The sequence below is a fragment of the Tachyglossus aculeatus genome, chromosome 26 (assembly GCF_015852505.1).
Source record: "Tachyglossus aculeatus isolate mTacAcu1 chromosome 26, mTacAcu1.pri, whole genome shotgun sequence".
NCBI lineage: Eukaryota > Metazoa > Chordata > Mammalia > Monotremata > Tachyglossidae > Tachyglossus > Tachyglossus aculeatus.
In genome coordinates, this window is record NC_052091.1 from 1,772,499 (window position 1) to 1,794,107 (window position 21,609).

General features: G+C 56.3%; 1 protein-coding gene across 2 annotated transcripts in view; it reads right to left on the bottom strand.

Annotated features, from left to right (window-relative positions):
- Positions 1–3,193: 3,193 nt before the first annotated feature.
- The window catches only part of SPTBN4 (spectrin beta, non-erythrocytic 4), a 65,937-nt gene continuing 47,521 nt past the window's right edge, over positions 3,194–21,609 (bottom strand). Inside the window, exons 21-36 of one of the 2 annotated variants that reach the window (XM_038767110.1) lie at positions 20,366–20,590; positions 19,919–20,008; positions 18,543–18,821; positions 17,107–17,237; positions 16,799–17,003; positions 15,171–15,551; positions 14,241–14,485; positions 13,573–13,711; positions 13,323–13,407; positions 10,302–10,498; positions 9,240–9,907; positions 6,941–7,040; positions 6,436–6,734; positions 5,324–5,497; positions 5,134–5,176; positions 3,194–4,094 (exon numbers count right to left, since the gene is read on the bottom strand). In XM_038767110.1, coding sequence (XP_038623038.1) covers positions 3,927–4,094; positions 5,134–5,176; positions 5,324–5,497; positions 6,436–6,734; positions 6,941–7,040; positions 9,240–9,907; positions 10,302–10,498; positions 13,323–13,407; positions 13,573–13,711; positions 14,241–14,485; positions 15,171–15,551; positions 16,799–17,003; positions 17,107–17,237; positions 18,543–18,821; positions 19,919–20,008; positions 20,366–20,590 — 3,429 coding nt within the window. In that variant the 3' untranslated portion in view covers positions 3,194–3,926. Of the gene's footprint in view, positions 4,095–5,133; positions 5,177–5,323; positions 5,498–6,435; positions 6,735–6,940; positions 7,044–9,239; positions 9,908–10,301; positions 10,499–13,322; positions 13,408–13,572; positions 13,712–14,240; positions 14,486–15,170; positions 15,552–16,798; positions 17,004–17,106; positions 17,238–18,542; positions 18,822–19,918; positions 20,009–20,365; positions 20,591–21,609 lie in introns of both variants that reach the window. The other variant, XM_038767109.1, reaches the window with a different exon arrangement.

Here is a 21,609-nt window from a genome sequence, read left to right on the forward strand (position 1 = left end):
ACTGGCATTTATTAAGCACTTACTATGTGCAAAGCACTGTTCTAAGTGCTGGGGTTGACACTAGGTAATCAGGTTGTCCCATGTGGGTCGTACAGTTTTAATCCACATTTTACAGATGAGGGAACTGAGGCCCAGAGAAGTTGACTTGCCCAAAGTCACACAACTGATAAGTGGCAGAGTTGGGATTAGAACCCATGATCTCCGACTCCCAAGCCCGGACTGTTTCCATTAAATCACACTGCTTCTCTAATGGGAGTTGGCAGCCAGCGGACCTCTGCATGGTATTGTTTTTTTTTTTAAATGGTATTTTGTTAAGCACTTACTATGTGCCAAGCACTGTTCTAAGCACTGGGGAAAATATAAGGTAATCAGGATGTCCCACGTGGGGCTCACAGTTTTAATCTCCATTTTACAGATGAGGTGACTGAGGCAGAGAATAATAATAATAATAATGGCATTTATTAAGTGCTTACTATGTGCAAAGCACTGTTCTAAGCACTGGGGAGGTTACAAGGTGATCAGTATGTATATATGTATATATGTTTGTACATATTTATTACTCTATTTTACTTGTACATATCCATTCTATTTATTTTATTTTGTATGTTTGGTTTTGTTCTCTGTCTCCCCCTTTTAGACTGTGAGCCCACTGTTGGGTAGGGACTGTCTCTATATGTTGCCAATTTGTACTTCCCAAGCGCTTAGTACAGTGCTCTGCACATAGTAAGCGCTCAATAAATACGATTGATGATGATGATGATGATCAGGTTGTCCCACAGGGGGCTCACAGTCTTAATCCCCATTTTACAGATGAGGTAACTGAGGCACAGAGAAGTTAAGTGCCTTGCCCAAAGTCACACAGCTGACAAGTGGAGGTGCCGGGATTAGAACCCATGACTTCTGACTCCCAAGTCCTTGCTCTTACCACTAAGCCACACTGCTTCTCTCTTGGTTGGCACAAGCCAGCTCCTCAGAGTGCAGTGGCCCTCCCAGGGGACAGACAACCGGCATTACCTGCCCTGCCCAGGCCAGGAAGAAGCCCAGAGGATTGGGGCCTTGCTCTTCGGTCCTTTCTTTTTTGTGATATTTGCTAAGCGCTTACTAGGTGCCAGGCACTTATGTGGGCTGGGGACGGGGTCCCCACCCTGGCTGGGGCTGACGAGGAAACCATTTGAATCAAGATATGTGAGGGGCTCCTTGTAGTCAGGGAATGTGTCTGTTTATTGTTATACTGTACTCCCCCAAATGTGCTGTGCAATCAATCAATCAATCAATCGTATTTATTGAGCACTTACTATGTGCAGAGCACTGTACTAAGCGCTTGGGAAGTACAAATTGGCACAGTAAGCGCTCATTAAATACAACTGAATGAGTGGTGAGGGCCGGGCCCCTACACCATCGCTGGGGCAGGGAGGAGGGTTGGTTTTCCTTCCATTGGCAGGGGTTGCTCGCGTTTCCAGCCTTGGGTTTTTTTTGTTTCTTTTATGGTATTTGTTAAGTGCTTACTATGAAGCACTTAGAGAAGCAGAGTGGCTCAATGGAAAGAGCACGGGCTTGGGGGTCAGAAGTCATGGGCTCAAATCCCAGCTCTGCCAACTGTCAGCTGTGTGACTTTGCACAAGTCACTTAACTTCTCTGTGCCTGTCACCTCATCTGTAAAATGGGGGTGAAGACTGTGAGCCCCACGTGGGACAACCTGATCACCTTTTATCTCCCCAGCGCTTTGCACGTAGTAAGCGCTTAACAAATACCATCATTATTATTATTATGTGCCAGGCCCTTTTCTAAGCACTGGGTAAATACAAGGTAATCAGTTTGGACATAGTTGTTGTCCCACATGGGGCTCACAACCTTAATCCCCATTTTACAGATGAGGTAACAGGCCCAGAGAAGTAATAATAATTACAGTATTTGTTCAGAGCTTACTCTGTGCCTGGCACTGTTCTTAACGCTGGGGTAGATAGGAGCTAATCAGGTTGGACATAGTTGCTGTCCCACATGGGATTCCCAATCTTAATCCCCATTTTACAAACAGGGTAACAGCCCCAGAAAAGTGAAATGACTTGTCCAAGGTCTCACAGCAGACACGTCCCAGGTCCCTCTAATTCCCAGGCCCGTGCTCTAGGCAATGCTGCATCTTGTTAAATCATCATCTTCAGAGGTTGAACCTGAGACCTTTCCCCCATCCCCCTTTGCGGCAGCCCCCATGGAGGAGACTCCAGCTCTTGCCTCTGCCCAAGATGACCCAGGGCTTCCTACGAAATTCCTCGAAGGGCAGCCTCTCAGCCCCAGGCCTGGCTGGCGGGGTCGGGGGCATGTGTGTATGTTTGTGGGGGGTGGGTTTCGGGTTGGGGGTCCCAGAAAAGGGCGGTGAGGCAGCCACAGACTCGGGACAGCGTGAGGGTTTATTGAAGGTGCGTACAGTGTGCCCGCGAAACTGCCCCCCACCTCGGCCCCACCTAAGTGCCCAGTGCAGGGAGTACCCTCCGGGTGGGATGTCGGGGGGCGAGGGGTGTCAAGGAGGCACCCCCGGCCTAGAAGCATGCAGGGAGTGGCCCACTCTACACCATGCAGGCATGATTGTCTGCCAAGAAGTCCCCCCAGCGCAAACCCCAACTATTTACAGCAAGAAGGGTGGGGGAGGAGAAAAGGTGATTGTTGGGTTTTTTTTTCCATTGAAACCTCTGTACAGACAAAGTCTTCCCTTCCCCGACCCCTATTTAAAGCAATTACAGTTTATACAGGCTAGGGAGCCACAGGAGGCAGGGATGGGAAGGGCGTGGAGCAGTTGGATGGCGGATGGGATTTCTCAAAAATAAATCCATAAATACATACATAGATACGTGACTCTCACTAAATTAAATTGGGGCCGGGCCGGGTGGAGCGGGGCAGAACAAGGCAGCGTTGGAAGTGAGGTAAAGGTGCGGGGAGGATGCTAGGTGGGCACCCAGCTCCTTCCCAGCGCACCCGCCCCATCCTAGGCAGAGGTCGACACCGTGGCTGCGGAGGAGGGCAGGCCTGGCGGGGTCTCCCCCCTTCCCTGCTCTCTCCCCCAGCCGGACCACGACCACCACCACCTGAGAGCTAAAAGCAGCAGCTCCCCCAACCTCTGCACGAAGACGGGGCTTATTGCTTCCTGACCCTGAGCAGGGAACCCTCCCCCGCCCCCTGCCACCCCCCACCCACCCGTCCCTTCTCCTCCTAGTCCCCCTCGCCCCAGGCCTCTGGGCCCAGGACTGTGGCCAGAGGGCACAGGTCTGGGCCTGGGGGCATTGAGGCTGGGGGTCGAGGAGGAGCAGAAGTCTGTCTGACCAGCTTCCCAGCTTCCCCCAGCCTCCCTGCCCCTTGGTTTATTGCATAAAAAAAGAAGCTCTCACCCCCGGCCTGGCCCCTGCCGGCCCTGCTGGGGGAGAGTTTGCAGGGAAAGGGGTGAGGAGGGAGAAGAAAGAGGGAAGGAAGGGGAAAGGCAGGGGAGCAGCAATATGGCTTGTGAGTGCAGCCCCCTCCCCCTCTCCTGGGCACACTGTCCTCCCAGCCCCCCCCAAACCCACCACACACACACACACACATTGTGGGAGAGGCTCAGAGACCATTCCCCAGCCCAGCCCCGTCCAGTTAGGCCAAAGCGCTCCCGCTCCAGGACCTGGCCCACATCTTCCTGTGCCGCCCGAGCCTGGGGCCCTGGGCGCAGCTCTGGGGCCCGGAGCTGGGGAGGAGGGCTTGAGGAGCCCCCGTGCCCCTCAAAGTGCTCAGGACTCAGGGCCCATGACAACAACTATGGGGGAGGAGGGGAAGACAAGCCTCCTGTGACAAGAGGATGTGCCCGCTGGCCAGGGGGCGGAAGGCCCGTCCAGCGGGGCCCCTGTGTCTCCGCAGAGCCCCGGGAGCGGGGTAGGGGTGTGTGGGGAGGGGACGACGAGGACCAGTCACTTTCTGCGGCCACTGCCGCTCGCTCTCCGCTCGCCGCCAGCTTCCCGCTTGGGGTTGGCCTCGTCGGTGGAGGACGTGGTGGGCAGTGCCTGGCTCCAGCGGGCAATCTCGGCGTGTTCTGCCACGGATGCCACCACAGCCTGCAGCCAGCTCTTCATCTCCTCCTATTGTTATAAATAATAACATTTGAGTCCATTAATAGTACTATTACAGCACTGTTCCAAGTGCTGGCATATATGCACGTTAGGTTGGACAAAGTCCCTGTCCCACATGGGGCTCACGCTCTTGATCCCCATTTTACAGATGAGGTAACTGAGCCCGAGAGAAGTGAAGTGATTCGCCCAAGGTCATACGGCAGACATGTGGCGGAACCAGGATTCGAAGCCAGGTCCTTCTGATTCCCAGGCCGGTGTTCTAGCCACAAAGCCACGCAGAGGAGTGGGACAGAGAAGATGGAGGGCGAGCAGTCAGTGCCCACCTAGCCATGTCCAAGTGTCCCAGGCACAGGGTGCTCTCTTTGTTTAGGACGGGCAGCAGGAAGGAGGGGGAGGGCAGTGTGGGTGGCCTGGGGGTCTCTGGAGGAGGAGGAGGAAGGCGCAGGAGCCAGCACAAGGAGGCCTGAGTTCTCATCCCAGCTCTGCCACTTGTCTGCTGGGTGACCTTGGCCAAGTCACTTCACTTCCCCATGCCTCAATTCCCTCATCTTCTCCCAAGGGCTTAGTACAGTGCTCTACACACAGTAAGAACTCAAATGCGGCTCGGTGGAATGAGCACGGGCTTTGGAGTCAGAGGTCATGGGTTTGAATCCCGACTCTGCCACATGTCTGCTGTGTGACCTTGGGCAAGTCACTTAACTTCTCTGAGCCTCAGTTATCTTATCTGTAAAATGGGGATTAAGACTGTGAGCCCCAAGTGGGACAACTTGATCACCTTTTATTCCCCCCCCAGCACTTAGAACAGTGCTCTGCACATAGTAAGCGCTTAACAAATGCCATTATTATTATTATTAGTAAATATGATTGAATGAATGAATGAAAATGGGGCTTTAGACTGTGAGCCCCATGTGGGACAGGGACTGTGTTCTGACCTGATTAGCTTGTATCTACCCCAGTGCTTAATAAAGTGCCTGGTTCATAGTAAGGTCTTAACAGATACCTTGAAAAAGGGGGGAAGAAGGGGGGGGAAAGATGAGACAATTCTCACCTCATCCTTGGCCTGCAGGAGGAATTCGCTGCCATCGTGGGTCCTGTTGGAGAGGGAGCGGAAAACGGCAGGCTTAACCACCGTGACTCCAGTTCTTGTGGCAGCCGCAGCTCACAGCCCTCGGCCCCCTGGCCCATCTATTTCTCCGCCGGCCCAAGCCCCTCCCCAAGCCCTGCCCGCGTCCACTCACTTGAGTTTGAAGACATTCTTCTTCTTCTTGTAGTCGTTGGCCACCTCGCTGATGGCGCTCTGCAGGCTGAACAGCGGCTCACCCCCATGGGTGCTGCCCGAGCCCGGACCCTTGGCGTCCTTGTAGAAGCCCAGCTCGCCCTTGCTCAGCACGCAGTACAGGTTCACCCATGACCTGCGGGGGACGGAGAGAGGGAGGGATGGACGGAACAGGAGGGCGCTGAACGTCTGCTGCCCCTCATTCACCCTTTTGAGCCCACAGGGCTCCTGGCAAGGTTTCCCCTCTCCAGCTCAGCCCCTTTACACCTTTACCAAAAGCCTAAGGCAGGGCCCGCCCCAGCCCCTGCCCTCCCTTGATCTCTTCCTGTGCCCTCTCTCCTTGCCCGACACACATGCACCCCATCCTCGGCCTGCCAGTTGGGGTCCCATCCCACTCCCTGACCGGCTGCCTGGCCCCTATCAGCGGGTGCTCTCAGCTGCCCGGATCATTTTTCTGCAAAAACGTTCAGGCTGTGTTTCCCCGCTACTCAAGAACCTCTCGTGGCTGCCCATTCACCCCCTCATTAAACAGAAACTCCTCACCATCGGCTCTCAATCCCCTTGCCCCCTCCTTCCTCATCTCGCCGCTCTCCTACTACAACCCAACCCACACACACTTCACTCCTCTAATGCCAACCTTCTCACTATACCTCGATCTCATCTATCTCACCACCGACCCCTCACCCATGTCTTTCCTCTGCCTGGAATGCCTTCCCTCCTCATATCCGACAGGCAATTACTCTCCCCTCCTTCAAAGCCTTATTGAAAGCCCATCTCCTCCAAGACGCCTATCCTAAGCCCACCTTTCCTCTTCTGTGTCGCCCTGACTTGCTCCCTTTATTCATCCCCTCTCCCAGCCCTACAGCACTTGGTTCCGGATCTGTCATTTTACTTATTTATATTAATGTCTGTCTCCAATTCCAGACCGTTAGCTTGTTGTGGGAAGGGAACGTCTGTTTCATTGTTCTTTTATACTCTCCCGAGTGCTTTGTACAGTGCTCTGCACATGGTAAGTGCTCAATAAATACAACTGACTGAATGACTGCTCTCCCTTCCTGGCCTGGGACCACTCACCGATTAGACGCCTTGCGGTTGGGCCCCTCCAGCTCCCGCTTTCGGAGCAAGAAGCCCTCCAGCTGGACGGTGTGGGTTGGTGGGGGTGGGGGCGGGGCACTGCTGCCCTGGGCGGGGGCCGAGCGAGACCTCCGCCCGCCCCCGCCCTCCCCGCTGGGTTCCCGGGGCCGGGGGCGCCGCCGGGGCTTGGGGCGGTCTCGGGCTCGGGGTCGGTCGGGCCGGGGCGTCCGTTCCGGGAGTAGCTCCAGCCCGTTGGGAAGGCGTCCAGGGGGCAGCTCCCGGGGCAGGGGCGGGGAGGGCTGGTGTGGTGGAAAGGAGGAAGGGATGAAGGAAAGAGGGGGCTTTGGGGCTGCAGGCCCTCTCCCCAAACACCCCCTCACCTTCTCCGCCGTAACCAAGTATGCAACTTCTGGGGAAACCAAGGGACAGTCCCAGCCCACTGATGGTATGTAGTACCCATTCCCCTCCCTCTCCCCTGAGCCTGACAGGACCTCCCACTCCTTACCAACTTCTCTCTAAGGTCCATCACAGCAGAGGCCCCGGCCGCTACCAGGCCCGACTCCTTCTCCTGCAGCTGCTCCACGATGTCAGCGAGGGTGGCTTTCCTGCTGGGGGGTGGGGAGAAGGCAGGGATAGAGTCAGAACCAGGGTGGGAGGCATGGGATGGGGCAGGGTAAGGAACAGGGACAGGGAAAGAGTAGAAGGCAGGGTCAGGGGAGGGGACAGGGTGGGAGGCAGGGTCAAGATCAGGGACGGGGGCAGGATGGGAGGCAGGGCAGGATTAGGGACGGGGCAGGGCAGGATGAAGGACGGGGCAGGGGCAGAGGCAGGAACAGGGACCATCAGCTAAGCCGAGAGGAGGTCGGAGGTCAGCAGAGCCCTGCAGAGGGTTAGTAGCCTCTACTCTGTTCGCTCCCTGGCTCCTGGTCCCAGGGTGCTGTGGGCAGTTAAGGGGAGCCCCTGGGTGGGCCACTCAATCAATCAATCAATGAGAAGCAGCAGGGCCTAGTGGAAAGAGCATGGGCCTGGAAATCAGAGGACCTGGGTTCTACTCCTGGCTCCGCCACTTGTCTGCAGGGTGAGCAAGTCACTTAGCTTCTCTGTGCCTCAGTTTCCTCATCTGTAAATCAATCAATCAATCAATCAATGGTATTTACTGAGTGCTTACTGTGTGCAGAGCACTGTACTAAGCGCTTGGGAGAGTTCAATACAATAGAGTTGGTAGACACGTTCCTTGCCCACAGCAAGCTTCTGTAAAACGGGGATTAAATCCTACTCCTTCCTACCTGGACTGTGAGCCCCATGTGGGACAGGGATTAAGTCCAACCTGATAAACCTTGTATCTACCCCAGCGCTCAGAACAGTATATGGCACTTAGTAAACACTTAACGAATACCATAATTATTCTCTGTTCCTCCACTGCCTCATCTGTAAAATGGGGGTTCAATCAATCCATCATATTTATTGAGCACTTACTGTGTGCAGAGCACTGAACTAAGTACTTGGGAGAATACAATAGAACAATATAACAAGAGTTGGTAGACATGTTCCCTACTCACGATGAGCTTACAGTCTAGAGGGGGAGCTCAATACCTCTTCAATCAATCAATCGTATTTATTGAGCGCTTACTGTGTGCACAGCACTGTACTAAGCGCTTGGTTACTAACCTCTACACCTTCTTAGACTGTGAGCCCCATGTCAAACAGGGACTACGTCTGCCCTGATCATCCTGTATTGACTCCAGTGCTTGGCACCAAGTAAGCGCGTGTGAAATACATCATGGTATTTGTGCAGCATGCTTGCTTTGTGAGAAGCAGCGTGGCTCAGTGGAAAGAGCACGGCCTTTGGAGTCAGAGGTCATGGGTTCAAATCCTGACTCTGCCAATTGTCAGCTGTGTGACTTTGGGCAAGTCACTTAACTTCTCTGTGCCTCAGTTACCTCATCTGTAAAATGGGGATGAAGACTGTGAGCCCCCCGTGGGACAACCTGATCACCTAGTAACCTCCCCAGTGCTTAGAACAGTGCTTTGCGTACAGAAAAATGCCATTATTATTATCGTGCAGAGTGCTGTACTAAGCATTTGGGAGAGTACGATACCGTGGGTGGACATGATCCTTGCCCTCAAGAAGCTTACACTGTCTCTGGTGGGTCCAATATGCCTGTCTATTTGTTTGGTTTTGCTGTCTGTCTCCCCGCTTCTAGACTGTGAGCCTGTTGTTGGGCAGGGATTGTCTCTATCTGTTGCCGAATTGTACTTTCCAAGCGCTTAGTACAGTGCTCTGCACACAGTAAGCGCTCAATAAATACAATTGAATGAATGAATAAATACGATTGAATGAATGAATGGGGGACACCCCAAGAGAATGCTGAAGCCTTTGGGCAGCATCCCACCCCTAGAAATAGGGCAGAAAGTCCCTTCCTGGCTCAACCCTCTAGACTGTCAGCTCGTTTACGACAGCGAATGTGTTAGTGTTCTACACTCCCAAACGCTTAGTTCAGCGCTCTGCACAGAGTAAGCACTCAATAAATGATTGACTGACCCTCCGCCAGCCCGACCACCTGCGAGGTCTGGTGGGATGGTCCCCGCGGGCTCCCTCCTCCAGGGCAGGGCTTTCCCCCATCCCTTCCCATCCCCTTGCTCCCAGGGCACCGACCACATAGCCCGAGCTTGGCAGACACACACACGTGCAAACACACACACTAAGGCACGCACACCCGCCCCACCTCATGGGCCTGGTCTCGGCCTCACTCTGGAGGAAACACGGAGCCCCCATTCTGGTCCCGGACGGAGGTGCCCCTCACCCCTTGGCGGGATCCAAGCGGGGTGACTCCTGCTCGCTCGACTCCTGCCGCTCCAGCCGCCTCTCCCGCCTCTCCCTCCGCCGCTCCTGCAGCTCATGGCGCCCCAGGGTGTGGCTCGTGCCCGGCTCCTGCTCGCCCGACTCCTGCCGCTCTGCCCGCCGCTCCGCCCGCTCCCCGGCCCGCCGCCGGGCCAGCTCCTCCGCCCGCCCGGGCTCCGGCTCACTCGACTCCTGCCGCTCGGCCCGCCGCTCCGGGCGGGCCCGGTCCCCGGAGGGGCCGGAGGCCTCGACGGCCTCGAGGCTGGGGGCTCCCCAGGACTCCGGCCGGTCCCGTCGGGCCCCAGCCCCTTCCTCGCTCCCAGCCGGCGGTGGGGTCGGCTCCCCAGGCCCGTCCTGGAGCCGGTCCATCCGGGGCTGGAGCCGCTCTGGCTTCAGCTCCTGCCTGACGTAGCCCACTCGGGCCCGGCTGTCGGGTGCGGTGTCCAGCCGGGAGGCGGTGGCCAGGAGCTCGGCGGTCCTCCGGCCCAGCGGGTCCAGGGTCCGCTCGAAGGGGCCGGGCCGCAGCAGCGGCGCCGCCTTGGCCGCCAGCTCGGCTGGGTCCCCGAAGATCTTGCGCCCCAGCAGCGGGGTGGGAGGCTGCTTGCTCTGTTCTGCCTTCAGCTTTTCAATCTACAGAGCCGGGGTGGAGGGGTAGGGGACGAATCAGGGCCAGGAGGCCACGCCATCTCCTCATCCACATTTCCTGCCTGCCTTTGGCCAGGAGAGACTGGCGTCTCCCAGGGAGCCCAGGCCCAAAGCCTTCTGTGGCTGGTAGTCTGGGCCAGCAACCAGAAGACAAAGAGCTACAGAGAGTCGGGGTGGGGCAGGGGCAGGGACCTCCAGGAACCAGTCAGTCAATCGTATATATTGCGCACTTAGTGGGTGCCGAGCACTATACTAAGCGCTGGGAGAGTACAACAGAACAATAAACAGACACATTCCCCCCGCGGAAAGGAGAGGGAAGGACAGGTGTGGGATGGATGGCAAAGGGTTGGGGGGTCGGGGGGGGGGGGGCAGGACTGACCGTGGTGAGGCGCCGTAGAGAGCTGAAGCGCTCCTCCCAGGCGGCGGCGGCCTTGCGGAAGGCCTCGTGCCTGCGGATCAGCTGCTCCACCTCGTCGACGCTGCTCCCCAGCTCCCTGCTCCGCAGCAGCGGCTCCTGCGCTGTCAGCCACGCGTCCGCCACCACGGCCTCCTGGGCAAACTGGTGCACCTCCAGCACTGAGGGAGGGGGCCGGAAGGGGGGTGCTCAGGGCCCGTCCCGGCTCCTCCTGGCCAAGGGGCTCACTCTCTGGGCCCGGGCCCACGCCCCTGGCTATCTCCTCCTCCTCCTCCTCCTCCTCCGTGCCCGCTCTGCCCATCTTTGAAGCCTTTCTTTCCTCATCCGTTTCTCTTCCCCTCAGTTCACGTCCTCCAGTTATTTATATTAATGTCTGTCTCCCCCATCCAGAGACTGTAAGCTCATTGTGGGCTGGGAGTGTGTTTGTTTATTGTTGTACTGTACTCTCACAAGTGCTTAGTACAATGCTGTGCAAACAGTGAGGGCTCAAGTTGCCCTGAGCCCCCGGTTTCCTCTTCTCCAACTCCCTTCTGCATCGCCCTGACTTGCTCCCTTTATTCATCCCCCCTCCCAGGCCCACAGAGCTTACTTCCACATCTGTCATTTATTAGTGGATAGTAATATCTGTCTCTCCCTCCAGGCTGTAAGCTTGTTGTGGCCAGGAAATGTTTCTGTTTGTTATACTGTGCTCTCCCACGTGCTTAGTACAGTGCTGTGCACACAGTAAGCGCTCAATAAATACGACTGAATGAATGAATGAATAAATATGATCGACTGACTGAACAAAGGCTACTTCAATGCTTGGGGACCCCTCTGTCCCGGGCGCTTATAAGGCCTAAGGCACTGCGGTTCCCCTCGACTTTCACACCCAACTGTCGAAGCGCTGACTCAGGTCCATGGTCCCTGTCCCTCTGCCTCCTGTCCATCTCCCCCACTGGACTGTCAGCTCCTTGCGGGCAGGTGTTGTGTTCCCGATAACTCTACCGGACTCCGTCCAGAACTCAGTACACCGCTCAGTCAGCTGATTCCACTGACTGACTGAGCACTTACCCTGTGCAGAATACTGTACTAAATGCTCGGGAGGGTACACTAGCCATGATCCCTGCCCTCATGGGGTTTTAAAATCTGGTGAGGGAGGCAAACATTAAAATGAAAGTACTAGAGCATAAAGACAGAGGCAGGTGCTATGGGAGGGCGGGAGGCTGCGGATGGGGGGAAGCGGACAGGAGGAGTACCCAAGTGCTTGGGTGACACGGAAATGTTGAAGTGGCAGTCGGGAGAAATACGGTGAGGAGGTGAAAGATTAATCGGAGGAGGTCTCCCAGAGATGTGATTTCAACAGGGCCGGAAAGAAGGGGGAGAGCAGCGATCCGCGGATGTGAAGAGGAAGGGAGTTTCAGGCAGGTGGACGACGGGAGCAAGGGGTCGGCGAGGGAGCACAGTGAGAGAAGTCCAGTGTAGGAACTGGGGGTTAGTGGGAGAGGAGCAAGCACAAGTCATAGAGAGAGAGCCGATTCAGTGTCTTAAAGCCAATGGCCAGGAGTTTCTGCTTGACACGGAGAAAAATGGTCTGCTCGTGAGGGTTTTTGAGGAGCGGGGAGATGTGTTCTACAAAAATGATCCAGGCAGCAATGGGAAGTGTGGACAGGAGAGGGAAGAGGCTAGAGACAGAGAGGTCAGCCAGGAGGCTGATGGAGGAGTTAAGTGGGATGAGACTTTGGACCTGTGGAAGAGTGCTTGGCATTTTGAAGGGAGAGGAAGGGGCAAATTCTGGAAATGTAGTGAAGGCAAAAAACCAACAATATCTGCTGACTGACTGTGGGGACTGAAAGAAGGGAGTCAAAGGCAATGCCCAGATTGTCGGCTTGAGAGATGGGGAGGGTGGTGGTGTAGATGGTGATGGGAAAGTTAGGAGGAAGAGAGGATTTAGGAGAGAAAATAGAGCTTGAGGAGCTGGGGGATATCCAGGTAGAGATGTCCTGAACACAGGAAGGTATGTGAGATTGCAGAGAAGGAGAGAGATGCGGGGCTGATGAGCTAGATTTGTGAGTCATTCCCAAAGAAGAGGTGGTTGAAGCCGTGACAGGGAAAGAGCTCCCCAAGGGAGGGAGTGTAGACTGAGAAGGGAAGGGAACCCAGAACTGAGCCCTGAAGGACACCCACAGTTAGGAGGTGGGAGGCAGAGGAGGGCTGGGGGAAAGAGGCTGAGGAGGAGTGTACAGAGAAGTGGGAAGCAGCATAGCGTTGTGGATAAAGCGTGGGCCTGGGATTCAGAAAGTCATGGGTTCTAATCCCGTCTCTGCCACTTATCTGCTGTGTGACCTTGCACAGGTCATTTTCCTTCCTCTGAGCCTCAGTTCCCTCATCTGTAAAATGGGGATTGAGACTGTGAGCCCCACGTGGGACAGGGACTGCGTGCAACCTGATTTACTTCGTATCCACCCCAGCGCTTAGTACAGTGCCTGGCACATAGCAAGCATTCAACAAATACCACAATTATTGTTATTATTATTATTATTATTAAGTGGGAGGAGAACCAGGAGAGGACAGGGTCAGGGAAATCAAGGTTAGACAAGTGTTCCCGGGAGAAGGGGGTGGTCCACCGTATCGAAGGTGGGTCGAGGACGATAAAACAGAGTAGAGACCATTGGATTGGGCGAGAAGGAGAGGGCAGTTTTGGTAGAGCGGAGGTGACCCCCAGCATCATCATCATCAATCATCAATCGTATTTATTGAGCGCTTACTATGTGCAGAGCACTGTACCAAGCACTTGGGAAGTACAAATTGGCAACATATAGAGACAGTCCCTACCCAACAGTGGGCTCACAGTTTAAAAGGGGGAGTCGGATGGACTCATCCCAGCAGCCGGATGGACGGCATTGGCTGGAGGGGGGAGTTGGAGGAGAGGAGGGGAAGTTGGCCGACGGTGGCCGGGGTGACGGCCCACGGCTCCACCCCTGCCTGGCCCTGTGGACGGACACTCACTCTGCTGCAGCCACTCCCAATGCCGGTCCCACTTGTCTGTCATCTCCTCCTTCCTGTTGACCAGTTTCTCCAGCTGCGCCTGGATCTGCAAGGGGGAGGAGGGGGAGGGGGAGGGGATTGGGGGCACCCCCCACACCAACCAGGCTTTGCAGCACTTCTCCCAGGAGGCTCGCTAGACCGGCTGGCCACCCCCAACCCCCTGAGTCTTCCCCACAGCGTCTCCCTTCCCCTCGGCAGCCCGCCCACACACCTCATCAGCCATGGGGCTTCTGTTGAGCAGCAGGGAGCGCCCCAGTTCCAGGCAGGCCGCCAGCTCCGGTCCCCGAGCCTCCCCCTCACTCTTCAGGCCCTGATGGTAGTTCATCAGCACCTCCACTGAGGACACATCCCTGGGTTGGGGGGTAGAAGGGGAGGGAGCAGGGGGCATGACCTCCTCCTCTTGCCCCCACCACAGCCCTGGCTCTAGAGGGACAAGGCCCCGGTGCTGATACAGGTCAGAAGAGCCCCAAGGTTACCTCCTCTGGAAACCGAAGTCCCTGAAGGTGGGTCAGCCAGGGAAGGAAGAGGGGCCCGGGGGGGTCCGGCTGGCCAGTTGGCCCCACCTTGGGGAGGGTTGGGATGGGGCTGGCTCAGGGGATTTGGGTACCCCCCAAAGCCTCCCTCCATCCTCTAAACTGTAAGCTTGTTGTGGGCAGGGAATGTGTCTGCTGTATTATTTTATTGTACTCTCCCAAGCGTTCAGTACATTGCTTTGCTCTCAGTAAGCGCTCAATAAATACGATTGATTGATCTGCTCCCTGTTTCTGCCTACACTGGGGGCCCTGGGGTATGACTTGAACTGGATTCTGGGCTGGGGACAGGAGGGAGAGCTTCCCCTCGCCCCCCAGCCAGGGGTTGGGGTCGAGGGTCCCGGGGTACCTGGGCTTGTCCGTGGCCCCGATCTGGCCTATGATGCCGTCCATCCATGTGAGGAGGTCACGGGCCTGGCTGTGAAAGCGCAGGGCATCGGCCGTGGAGCTGACGTGGAGCCGGGCGTCCTCACATGCGGCCAGCAGCTCCTTCCAGCCCTGTAGCACCTCCTGCTCCCGGCTCGCGATGGCCTCCGCGTGCTCGCCTGCGTACACTGTGCGCAGCTGGGCCGCACCTTCCTGCAGCTGACGCACCTGTGGGGCCCGAAGGGACAGCTGACTTGCGGTAGTGGCTCGGGATTAGAACCCAGGTCCTTCTGACTCTCGGGCCCATCCACTAGACCAGGCTGCTTCTCCTTGGAGCTGTGGGAGATGGGGGACGGTGCCAGCGGTGAAGGGGTCAGTGGCTGGTAGGAGTCGGTGGTGAGGGGGACCAGGGGCCACGGGGAGTCAGTGGCAAAAGGGTTGTCAGCAACGGGGGCAGGGGGGCCACTTGAGAGCTAGGCCTGCCCACTGTGGAGGAAGGAGGTGGTGAGGTGGTTGTGACTGGGGCTGAGGGACAGCGGCACTAAGCCCAGGCCTCGAGGAAGCAGGCAGGTGGAGAGGGGGCTGGGAACTGAGGTAATAGGGGATGGGCGGATCACTGGGGGAGCAGAAGCCTCTTGGAGCTGCTACAGGGTGGATGGGGCAGGGCGGGCCACTACCCCTGAATACCATGTATCTACCCCCAGCACTAGAACAGTGCTTGGCACGTAAGTAAGCACTTAAATACCACAATTAATATTATTATTATTACCCCGAGTCAGCCAAACATTTTCAAAAACCTCTGCTGCAGCCTCAGTCCCCCCTCCAAGATTTGCCTCTGTCCCCTACTCCCGATACCCCCACCTTGTGCCCCCAGATCCGCCTCTCCTGGCTGAGCCCGAACGGCGGTGCCCACCTGCGAGACGAGCAGCTGCAGGTCATGTTCGAAGGCCCGCAGCGCCCGCTGCATGGAGCCCGCGTTGGGCCGGGGCTCAGGGGGTGCCGTCAGGCGGGGCAGCCGCTGCCGCTTCTCCTCGATCTGGCCCTTGAGCTCGCTGGCGTCGCTGAAGAACTTGTGCAGGTCCCGCGAGGCGGCCAGCAGCTGGGCCCGGGTGCCCATGAGCTCCAGCAGTTCGGCCCAGGCCTCGTTCAGCCCGTCCTTCCACTCTGCCATGGTGGCCGCTGCCGTGTGGCCGCACTCGATCAGTTCGTCCACCATCTGGTTGACCGCCGCCAGCCGCTCCCGCCCGGCCGTGCCCGTCTCGCTGGCGAACTCGGTGAACTTCTCCTGCAGGACCTGGGTGCGGGTTCGGGGAGCGGGAGGCCCTCCTCGTTCCTCCCTGGGCAGACCCCGCGTCTGCCCCACTGGAGGGGCGAGCACCTAGGCTTGTGGCCCCTGGACAGTTTCCTCATTTCCCCTCTAGACCGGAAGCTCCTTGTGGGCAGGGAACGTCTCTTCCAACTCTGATGTACTGTACTCTCTCAAGCACTTAGCGCATACTGCTCGGCACACAGCAATAATAATAACTGTGGTATTTGTTAAGCGCTTACTATGTGCCAGGCACTTTACTAAGCACTGGGGTGAATACAAGTATACTGGGGTGGACCCAATCCCTGTCCCACGTGGGCCTCATAGTCTTAATCCCCATGTTACAGATGAAGGATCTGAGGCTCAAGAGAAGTGGCGGAGCCGGGATTAGAACCCAGGTCCTTCTGATTCCCAGGCCCATGCTCTAACCACTAGGCCTTGCTGCTTCTCTAAGTGCTTAATAAACACCACTGATTGACTGCTTGATAAATACCACTGATTGATTGATTGATTCTCTTGCCTCTCCTGGTCCCGGCCCCAGCCTCCAGTTCCTGGAAAGTCAGGATGCCCTTGGACTCCAATGCCCTACCTGTGTCCCCTGGCTTGCAGGCAAAGAGCCATCTCGGCTCTTAGAGAAGCAGCATGGCCTAGTGGTTAGAGCATGGGCTTGGGAGTCAGAGGTCGTGGGTTCTAATCCCAGCTCCACCACTTGTCTGCTGTGTGACCTTCGGCAAGTCACTTATTTTGTTAGTATGTTTATTTTGTTAGTATATTTGGTTTTATTCTCTGTCTCCCCCTTTTAGACTGTGAGCCCACTGTTGGATAGGGACTGTCTCTATATGTTGCCAACTTGTACTTCCCAAGCGCTTAGTACAGTGCTCTGCACACAGTAAGCGCTCAATAAATACGATTGATTGACTGATTGATTGATTCTCTCTGCCTCAGTTACCTCATCTGTAAAATGAGGATTGAGACTGTGAGCCCCATGTGGGACAACCTGATTACCTTATAACCTCTGCTTTGCACACAGTTAAGCGCTTAATAAATGCCATCATTATTATTATTATTATCTCGGCTGTGGTAGCCATCTCTACTTTGCGTGGGCCTCATCCTCCTTGGCCAGCCCTCTCCAATCCGCCTGGCTACCCCTGAGACTCCGTCTTCCCCCGGCCCCTCCACCTCCCACCTTTTCTCAGGTCCCAGCATGGCCCTCGACCCGGTCCCCGGCCCCTCACCGTGACGTGCTCGAAGTCCTGTCCCAGCTCCGGCGAGCCCGCGACAACTTCCTTCTCGGCGATCCAGTGCTCCAGCTCATCCACCTGGCGGCTGAGTTGGAAGAGCCAGTACTGCTGCTCCAGCCGGGCCCGCCGCTCCTCGCCCAACTCCTTCAGTGCCACGTACAGCCGATCCACCTGGGACTGGCGCCGGCTGATCTGCTCGCTGCAGCGGGCGGCAGGGGGAGGGGGCGGACGTCAGTACGGCCGGTCAGCTCTCCCCGTCGCCCTGGGCTCCCGCCCGGAGCCTCCCCGGGCCCCCTCCCCACCTGTCGGGGTGCCCCAGCTCCAGCAGGGAACGGCACTGTCGGGAGAGCTGGGCGATGCTCTCCTCGTAGTTGGCGACTCCCTGTTCCAGGAGCAGGTGCTTCTTGAGTAGTTGGAGGGTGCTCTGCTCGTCCTGGAGGGGAAGGGGTGGGAGGGACGGAGAGCAGAGGAGAAGCAGGGGTATTCGTTAGCTGGGTCCTGGGGTGGGCAGGGGAGAGCTGGCTGGCAACCCCCACCCTCAGCTCCGCCCGAGTCGGGAGACCCTTCCCCTCCTACTGCCGCTTCAATGCTTCCTGGCCCCCACGTGCTTCAGCGCTCACCCACTGAGCGCTTAGGAGCACACACCCTCTCCCACCTCCCACCAACCAACAACCCTTATCCCCCAACCGATAATTTATCAGTCAAACAATCAATAATATTGAGTGCTTACTGTGTTATGTTAGTGTTACTCTTCAGTTAGCGTCAGTCAGTAGGTCAACCGTATTTACTGAGTGCTTACTGTGTGCAGAGAACTGTGCTAAGCACTTGGGAGAGTACAGTATAACAATAAACAGATACATTCCCTGCCCACAACGAGCTTACAGTCTAGATAGGGAAACAGAAATTATTGTAAGCTCCTTTGAAGGCAGGAATCAGGTGTACTAACTCTATTGTCCCCTCCCAAGTGCTTAATCAATCAGTCAGTGGCATTTATTGAGTGCTTACTATGTGCAGCATACTGCACTAAGCCCTTGGGAGAGAACAATACAACAGAGTTGGTAGACACGTTCCCTGCCCACAGTGAGCTTAGGGTCTAGAGGGGGAGACAAACATTAATATAGATATATGATTTGCAGACATGTTTGTAAGTTCTGTGGGCTGAGGGTGGGGTGAATACCAAGTGCCCATAGAGCACAGCAAGCCCTATATATAGCAAGCACTCAATAAATACTACTAATTGATTGACCGATTATTGCAGCCCTCTCCTAAAATCTCATCTCTTCCAACAAGCCTGTCCTGATGAATTCCAACACCCCATCAGATGCCTCAAGCTCACCTGCATTTGTTTATTCAAACTCTTCCTCCGCCTTTGGATATAAATGAGTAATCACAGTTACCTTTAGTTATTTACGCTGACTATTCGACTTGTAAACATTTTAATTTCTGCTCCTCCCCATCCCTGTTCAAGAGGAAGGGAACATGTCTTGTGCTTCTGGTGTACTCTCCCAAGTGTTCAGCCCAGGGTTTGGCGCAGCCCAAGGCTTGGCTCAGTCTCGGGCCTTGTTCAGCCCAGGGCCAGGCTCAGGCTCAGCCCAGGGTCTCGCTAAGCTCTAGGGTTGGCACAGTTCAGATCCTCACTCAGCCCAGGACTTCACTCAGCCGAGGGCCAGGCTCAGCCTAGGGCACGGAGCTCAACCAAGCCCGTCACTGCAGCTTCTCGCCCCCGGGCCGAACTGACCTTGCCCTTCTCTTCGCTCATGAGCAGCAGCTCCTGTTCGCTGAGCCAAGCCTCCACCTCGGCCATGTCAAAGTAGTACTGCTCCACCTGGAAAGCGGCATCCAGGCTCTGCTGGCGCCGCTCCGCCTCGTCCCGCAGGGTGCCCCACAGGCTGCGCAGCTGGTCCAGGCCCTGCCGCACGCCCTCCGCCTCTGGGCTCCGCAGGGAGGCCACCGCCCCTGCCCGCTCCAGCACCTCCTCCACCCGGGCCTGGTGCCCCTGGATCTCCCGACGGAGGCTCTGTGGGTTAGATGCGGGGAGGGGAGAGGACCTCAGGACCACAAACGGACTGTGCCCCACATAAACCAGCTTCACCCGCAGCAGGAGGGGCTGAGGCTAGACCTGGGAGTTGGAGGGGGTGGGTAGGAGGGTAGATGAGCCCATGGCCTCTCCTGCTTGCATGTTTCCCTTTGACTGCCCCATTAGGGCAGGGACAAAATGGTCTCTGGAGGGCCCTGGCTTTTCTGGCTCTGATAATGATAATAATGATGATAACAATAATGATGATGGTAATTGAAGTATTTCTTAAGCGCTTCCTATGTGCCAGGTACTGTACTAAGAGCTAGGGTTGATGTAACCAAAGCAGGCTCACAGTCCTAATCCCCATTTTACAGATGAGAAAGCTGAGGCACAGGGAAGTGAAGTGACTTGTCCAAGGTCACACAGCTGTCAAGTGGCAGTAGGAATTAGAACCCAGGTCCTTCTGATTCCCAGGCCCAGCCTTTATCCACGGCGCCATGCTGCTTACTGGACTGGCATCTCTAGAATGAGCAATGGCAACGCCCAGGCTACATGCCATCCCCCAAAACACCCTGGGGGCATTCCTGCCTCTGGCAAGGGCTGCAACCTTAACGTCTACATCAGTCGCCCACTGCAGTCCTGGATTGGCCAATCCCAGAGTTGGGGCTGCAGTTCCGGCTGCAGTCCCGTGGCCCTTCTGAGAGACCCTCTCCGGGCCAAAGGCAGAGTGACAGGGCACAGTCGGGCTCGGGATACGGAGGGTGGGTAGCTACATCCAGGATACAGCTCTCTCTGGGAACTCATGGCTTTCCTGCCCCACTCCCTGGCACCATACTGTGCCACTGGTCTTCCTAAGCTGTGCCATGTTGGCTGCCCCCAGGTCTCATCCCTCCAGCCCATTATCGTCCTGCCTTCAACCCACCGCCACCCTTTCCCACCTCCCCACCCTTTTTTTTCCCTCCCTCTGCACCCCCTCATTTAATCCTTTCCCATCCTGCCCTGCTCACCTTTCCCTCTCCCTCCATCCTCCGAGTTCCCTTCTTCCTGCACTCTGTGCCTCCCTCCCTCCCTCCCACTGGCCTGCCCCCTCTCCCAACCTGGTTCTTCTTGATGAGCTGCTGCACCTCCTGCAAGCTGTTGCCCCGCTCCGTCTGAGTGGCCACGGGCATCCGCTCCTGAACCCACACCTGGGGGGTCGGAAACCGTCAGCGAGCTGGAAGGGGAGGGCCAGGCCCAGCGGCGCCCTTCCCTCCCGCTCTCTCCAGAGGAGCCCTCAAGGGGTGGAGACTCCCGGGAATAAGGAGTATCTGGGGTAGGGACTCCCAAGAACACGGAGCTCTCAAGGGGCAAGACTCCCAGGAACACAGAGTCCCAGGGGATGGGGAGTCCCGGGGACACGGAGCCTCCAGGAGGCAGAGACTCCCAAGGACACGGAGCCCCCAGGGAGCGGAGACTCCCAGGGATGTGGAGCCCCCAATAAGGGTGCAACTCTGAGGGGGGGACCTTCCCCCCGGCCCTTCCCCAACTCCCATCTCCCCACTTACAATCTCATCTTCCAGGTCATGGCCAACCTGGTGCAACTCCTTGGAGGCCAGAAGCAGACGCCGGCGTTCCTTCAGGGGCTCGATGAGCCGGACGATGCGCGTGCCCACGGCGTTCTGACGCTCCCCGACCAGCTCCTTGCTGGCCGGCTCCAAGGGCAGGGCCGCCGTCTGGGCCTGCAGCTCTCCCACTTCCCGGTACCACTCTTCCACCTGCGACTCCATCGTCTGACCAGGAGCAGGTGGGAGGGGGGCGGTCACTGAGAAGGCCAGGTCGGGCCGGGCCAGACCCTGGGGCTGTGGGCCTCAGCTCTGGGGGTCCCATCCTGGACCAGGCCTGAAGGGACCCCCGGGACCTCTGAACCCGTTAGACCCTACCTGCACTCAATTTACATGTGGCTTCCTCCACAGTAAACTAGGGATGTTATAATCAGCCTTTGGAAACTACAGTTCAGGAACTTTTTTATGGTACTTGTTAAGAGCTTACTATGTTTACTTACTATATTAAGTTCTTACATTCCCTGCCCACAAGAAGCTTAAGATCTAGAGACCTTGGGAGGGCTGTGGTTTGTGACTTTAGGACTCTGAGTTGTAAGAGGCCAGAAACTGCTCCTTCAGCCACTGTTTCCTACTCCTACTGCTACTTTTGTTGTCATTTTGTCTATTTGTCCTCGTCTTTTATGTTCTTTACCTGTTTGCACTGTTTCACCGCTCCATATATGTCTGTTGCCAGCCCTCTCTCCCCATTTTCATTCTTATAATAATAATAATGGTATTTGTTAAGCACTTACTAGGTGCCAAGCACTGTTTTAAGTGCTGAGCACTGTTCTAATATTGGGAACTTCTTGAGGGGTAGGGACAGTGTCTCATTTCCCCTCACGTAGGCTTCACCAGTCCTTTGTACAGCGCTCTACTTGGCACCCAGTAGGCTCATCACAGAATCAAATAATAATAATGGTATCTGTTAAATGCTTACTATGTGCCAGGCACTGTTCTAAGCCCTGGAGTAGATACAAGATAATTGGGTTGGACACAGTCCCTGTTCCACATAGGGCTCACAGTCTTAATCCCATTTAACAGATGAGGGAACTAAGGCCCAGAGAAGAGAAGTCACTTGCCCAAGGTCACACAGATGACAAGTGGTGGAGCTGGGATTAGAACCCATGACCTTTTGACGCCCAGGCCCATGCTCTAACCACTGGGCCATGCTGCTTCTCTATTTCTACCTGCCCCACCTACCCTGGCAC